This window comes from Phocoena phocoena, chromosome 8, assembly GCF_963924675.1.
Source record: "Phocoena phocoena chromosome 8, mPhoPho1.1, whole genome shotgun sequence".
Lineage (NCBI taxonomy): Eukaryota > Metazoa > Chordata > Mammalia > Artiodactyla > Phocoenidae > Phocoena > Phocoena phocoena.
This window is the reverse complement of record NC_089226.1, coordinates 27,258,195-27,264,194: the sequence shown is the minus strand read 5'-3', so window position 1 is coordinate 27,264,194 and position 6,000 is coordinate 27,258,195. Positions and strand designations below refer to the sequence as shown.

The 6,000-nt window shown below is 39.8% G+C and overlaps 1 protein-coding gene across 1 annotated transcript in view; it reads left to right on the top strand.

The window, feature by feature from the left end:
* The first annotated feature begins 261 nt into the window (after window positions 1-261).
* Window positions 262-6,000, top strand: part of AASDHPPT (aminoadipate-semialdehyde dehydrogenase-phosphopantetheinyl transferase) — a 29,233-nt gene continuing 23,494 nt past the window's right edge. Inside the window, exons 1-2 of the mRNA XM_065882603.1 lie at window positions 262-482; window positions 2,517-2,742. Of these exons, the coding sequence (XP_065738675.1) occupies window positions 300-482; window positions 2,517-2,742 (409 nt within the window). The 5' untranslated portion in view covers window positions 262-299. The remainder of the gene's footprint in view (window positions 483-2,516; window positions 2,743-6,000) is intronic.

Sequence of the window (6,000 nt, the reverse complement as noted above, 5' to 3'; positions counted from 1 at the left end):
CAAGTGTGAGTGGCGTTCTATACGCTCTTGGCCTTTGTCCCTCCCTTCGCTCGCCTCCGAAGCCCCGCCCCACGTGACGGTCACGCGTTGCCGCAAAGCGCAGAGGAGGGTCTCCACTTCCGCTCCCGGGGGAGGAGGTGGCAGAGTAGGTGGCGTGGAAGTGAGGGCTCTCGGTGAGCAACGTGCAGTTGACGTAGCGCGACGCTCCGCCCCCTCCGCCCGAGCGCCGGGAGGAAGTGGGTGGGGCACTTTTAGCGTCCGCGCCATCAAGCCCGGGGTGGCGGTGAGGTTTTCAGTGCATGGTTTTCCCCGCTAAGCGATTCTGCTTGGTGCCAGCAATGGAGGGCGTGCGCTGGGCCTTTTCCTGTGGCGCTTGGCTGCCGAGCCGAGCCGAGTGGCTGCTCGCGGTGCGATCGATCCAGCCCGAGGAGAAGGAGCGCATTGGCCAGTTCGTCTTTGCACGCGACGCTAAGGCAGCTTTGGTACTACAGGTCTTTCGTATTGAGGGCCGAGGAAGCAGATGTTGGGGATGGTGGGCCGGGCTGTAGAGACTCCCCCCCTCCCACGCTAGCGTCGGCGCCAGTTTGTGGCCGCCCCAGGGCGAGAGTGGTAGGTGCTGCTGACTCTACAGTGTGTGCGCGCGGCCTGGTCTCCACCGTCTTTGTAGTCTCCTCGGAGGCCTCGTCCGCTGTAAATATTAGCCCCTCCCCCGTTGTAATTGAAAATAGAGATCGTGCTAAACCCTAAAATAGGTGTTGAGAAGGCCCCGTTGTAATTGAAAATAGAGATCGTGCTAAAGCCTAAAATAGGTGTTGAAAAAAGAAAGTAGTTCTTTTTCCCCACAATGTTTTTTTTTTATTTTTAAGTTATCAAAATTTATTTTTCCTTGCTTGGGTCCATAGCACATTCTTAGCCTGTTAAGTATCCTACCATTATCCATTCTCCTGCACGTGATAGGCCCTAAGAAATATTGACAGTATGACTTACTTTAGCCTTGCACGCCGTGGAACTGGAAGAGTCCAGCCTCCTTTACCAGGGAAACTTAAGTCAAGGAAGGATGCAGTCCTAGGCATACCTTTCTGACAAAATAGCTTGGGAAACAGTACTTTAGATATAATTGTTTATTTTACTTACGTATTTTTAGCAACAAATGGAAACGGGTTTCAAAACGACTTCTGTGTATATAGTAGCGCAGTTTGAAACAGCTTCTAATTACCATCAAAGACTGTTACCTTGAAAATGTTCCTCTGTCAAAGCACTTTTTCTTTTGAAATGTGGGCTGATTGATTCTTGAAGGCATATTGGTGAATATTTTTATACTTTCTGTAATTTGTAAGAAATTGTGAAATTCAAAGTCGTGCAGTATTTAAAAGTCATTGTTTAGAACTGAAGGGAAAAAAACTTGGAAGATTTTTCAAAATATTATATGCCTTGTTATACCCTTAGGTATTTTTGTGTGATTTTAGTCATTTTTTAAAATATACATATATTTTTAAAATTTATTTAATTTATTTATTTTTGGCCGCGTTGGGTCTTCATTGCTGCACACGGGCTTTCTCTAGTTGCGGCGGGGGGGTGGGGGGCTACTCTTCGTTACCGTGTGCGGGCTTCTCATTGCAGTAGCTTCTGTTGGTGCAGAGCACAGGCTTTAGGTGCGCGGGCTTCAGTAGTTGTGGCACGTGGGTTCAGTAGTAGTGGCTCGTGGGCTCTAGAGCGCCAGCTCAGTATTTGTGGCACACAGGCTTAGTTACTCTGTGGCATGTGGGATCTTCCCAGACCAGGGCTCGAACCTGTGTCCCCTGCGTTGGCAGGTAGATTCTCAACCACTGTGCCACCAGGGAAGCCCCATTTCTTTCTTAACAATTAATGGAGGGAGAGAGTGGATGGGGTATATGTGAAAAAAGATAGGTCATGCATTGCTAATTGTTAAGCCCAGTGATAAGTATATATGATGTAGAAATACATGCACATATGCACAAAGATGTAAGTACAGCAAGGTTGCTCAATGGGGAATTTTTTTATAATAGTAAAACTAGAGCCAGCCTAAAATATCCAACAATAGGGGAATAGTCAAGTTGTGGTACCTTGATAGTATGAAATGCACAGGCCAGATGGTTATATACAAACATAAAATAATGCCCAACACTTAGAAATTTAAAAGATTATACATGGTAGAATAGTACATATAGTAGGATTTCATATAAATGGATAGATAGTAAAAGCAAATGAACATATTTTGGGTACTTAGAGAAAAGACTGAAAGGATGAATACTTGATAACATTGGTTGGTTACTTGTTAAGGGGAGGGAGGGAATTGCTAAAGAGGGACTTTAAGTTGTCTGTCTTCATAAGCATTTCTTAAATCTTAAAGCAGCGTATTTAATACTTATGTACTTTTTAAAAACTTTAGGAAATGAATATTTTAGAAACCACAAAAATAGACTTTGTATGTTATAGGCAGTGTTACCTAAATCTTTAGTATAGACATCAATACTTAACAAATGTTTTATTAACAGGCTGGTCGTCTGATGATGAGGAAATTAGTTGCAGAGAAATTGAATATACCTTGGAATAATATTCGTCTGCAAAGAACTGCAAAAGGAAAACCAGTCCTTGCGAAAGACTCATTGAATCCTTACCCCAATTTCAACTTTAACATCTCTCATCAAGGAGACTATGCTGTACTTGCTGCGGAGTCTGAGCTACAAGTTGGAATTGATATAATGAAGACTAGTTTTCCAGGTAATGTTGCATTTTTGTAGTACAAGAGTTATTAAGTGTCTTCTCTTAGTTCTTACCTGTTGAATAATATCAGACAAGGAGATGTAGATATTTAAGTTTAGGAAAAATGTGCTCATACTCAAGGGTAGTATATCTGAGAGAGCAGGGTATTGTCGACTGAAAAAAATGCACAACCCAAAACTTGAGAATTATTCTGCAGACTTTCTGAGGACTCAAGTCGGGAAGCAGCCTCTCAAATAGCTCTGAGAGACTGCTCCAAAGAGATAAGGGAGGAACCAGGATACATAGGAGTTTTTTGCAACAAAAACCCAGTAGTCAGAATATAAAAAGATTACTGTTAATTAAAGAAAACCAGACATTTCATTAATGAATTTAGCGCTTTTCTATGTATGGGAAGATGCAAGAGTTTGGGCTTACTGAAATTATTCGTTTGATATGCACCTTAACTGTCTAGGGCCAGTATCCTGCTTTTCTCCATCCTGAATCCCCTCAGGGTACACAGTTGGGGGTGGCTGTTGGCTTGAGGGCCCCAACATCCTTTGTTTACTATATATTTTCTTGAATGTTAACAGACTTCTACATAAAAGATCCTTCCTTACTGGGGATTCATATAATACTTTGCCTAGAGGCAAAGTGAAAACAAAGGTTTTCTTTTTGAATTATACCTCAGCTTGTTAAGTAAGACTAAATTTGAAACTTCTCAAAGACTGTTAAATTTTCTAAAGAACAGTTTTTCCATAGCTCAATATTTTTTATTTAAGTAATAGATGTTCAATCAAATTGAACTCAACAGGGAGTCAATTTTGAGTATCATTCTATTAAAAAAATAGTAATTATATGTATTGTAAGAACTTGGTTTCATTTAAGTCTTTCCCAGAATTAACCAATTAGTTGTTGGTTTGTTTAAAAAATAATAATCTCAGTGGTAAAGTATATTGTAGTCCTTAAGTAGAGATAACATGTATTTGTACTGTATCTAAATATAGCCATTGTAGCACATTTATATAAATGGAAATGAAGAGCAAGCAATTATTAAAATATTTTAAGTTGTTTATATTTATTTTGCCTTAGAAATTTGTAATTGGTGGCTGTAGGAACTGCTAACATTTATTGTGGTGTTGACTATACCTAGGTAATTTTACTAGAACACAAGTTCTCTCAACTACTCTATAACTTTCATCATCACTAACATTAGTGTGCACTTACTGTGTGCCATGGCATTTTCCTAAGTGCCTTACGTATATTATGGAGTGGGTGGGACACAGCATACTATCATTTTTATCAGAAGATAAGTAACAGGATAAGAAGAAAGCTGTTAAAATAAGAGAACCAACATTTTCCTAATTTCATAGTGCAGTTCCCTAATCTCCACACTGTGTCTACCACAGGATCTTTGCTTATGTTTCCCTTGGAATGGAATATTTGTAATAACTTTATCCCCCACCCCCATTTCTGCATAGGTAACTTATTTACTGGTTAGCTTTAACTTTAGTCTTACTTTAGGGAATCCTTTGTGGACCTTCAATCTAAGCCAGGTTCTTTTGTTCTAGGCTCTCATAAAGTATATTTCCTTCACTCTGATTATATATTTCATTTTATAATTATTTTTCAGGATGTTGATTTTCTTCCCACTGGTCCTTACAAGCTGTATGAGAGCAGGAACTATGTTAGCTACTTCTGATAGTAGCTATATCTGCTATCACGTCTGGCACCCTACCTAGTTCAAAATAATGTGCAATAAATATTTGTCAAATGAATGAAAAAGCACTTTGTGCTGCAGTAGTTAGGCCTCAGAGTATTGCTGTGAATCTCCTCTCTCATCTTTATTGTCAGTGTCTTTACTTTGAATTTTCCCACCAACAGCTTTTTCTCTGACCTGCTCATAAATCTATTAAACCTCTATTCTTAACTTTGTTCAGAAGGAGGCTATACTAATGATAGCAGGGGTTCTTGACCCTGGATAAGCATCAAGTCATTTTTTTTTTAACCTCCTGAAATTGTTTGCTACATTTTGTATGCACAGGTACATTTTTCTGAGAGAGGATCTGGTTTTTGGCAGGGTCATAGAAGGCTTATTGTGAACCTTATCAACGAACCACTGTTACAGAGGATTCAGAGTGAGCATGCAAATGAGCCCATAAACTTCATAGCTTTCTGTGGTCCTTATGTGACCTTTCCCTAAAAATCAGAAATTATTGGAGAGACCATTGCTCCTTAGAATGCAGTCAGTACAATTACACAGTAATGGTTGGCTCATCAGGTTGATTTGATATCTGCTTAGAAATTATGCCTGTGAGACACAGATTTAATTACAGTTGGCTTAATGGGCAATGTTGGCTTATGGTCAACACCAGATAAACAAGTAAGTACTAATTGAAACTTAATAAATGATAGGAAGGTAATTGAGCAAAAAGTGAAGATTCTGTTAATTATATTTTATTAGACTTTTTTTATCCACCATCTTTTTTCATTGCTCTTGTTTGACTAATCACAGTATCCAGGCCTTTTCCTATTTGGCTGTTTCATTGCCAAAAAGCTATTGATATATCCAGTAATGCATTGGGGAAGAGCTGTTTTCCAGTTGCCATTAGTATTGTTACTGTGTCACTAGTGTCTGAAAGATTAATGGACACAGCATCATTTCTCAGGAAAGTAGACACTGGTTTACTTCACTGGTGATTCATTTGAAATGTTCTGCTTATTAGAGTAAGTGAGGAAATTGAGCAGGGAAAGTTTCCAAGAGTTGCTAAATGGTGGAGGGTAAAACAGTATAGGAGCAAGGGAAGTATTGTACTTTGTTTCGGGCATTGTTATTAGATTATCAACTCTCAAGATGGAGTTAGACTTTGGGGGCATCGTGAGTATATTGTAAGACTCAGTTCTATTACTCCCATTTTGTCTGCAGGTAAACATCATGTAGGAACTTGTGGAGTCTTTCCTTATCACATTAGACATTTCTGCTAGGTGCAGATCATTTCCCGCCATCTCCCAGTTCTCCCATTGCTGCTATGGCAGGGCAGGAGAGAATATATTGATGGATGTAAGAAGTTTTGGGTTTCTCCCTTCTAGCCAGATGCTAGAAGGACCCTTTGTAACCACCACATTATTCTCTACTTAATGGAGAGAGGAAACTTATACAGAAGTAACTGGTGCATACTTGGCACTCAGTAAATAATTGTTTAATGGATATCCAGAGAAGAGGGATTATAAGATATTGGGGGCCCTAGTATAGATAAATTGCCAGTGCAATACAATCCC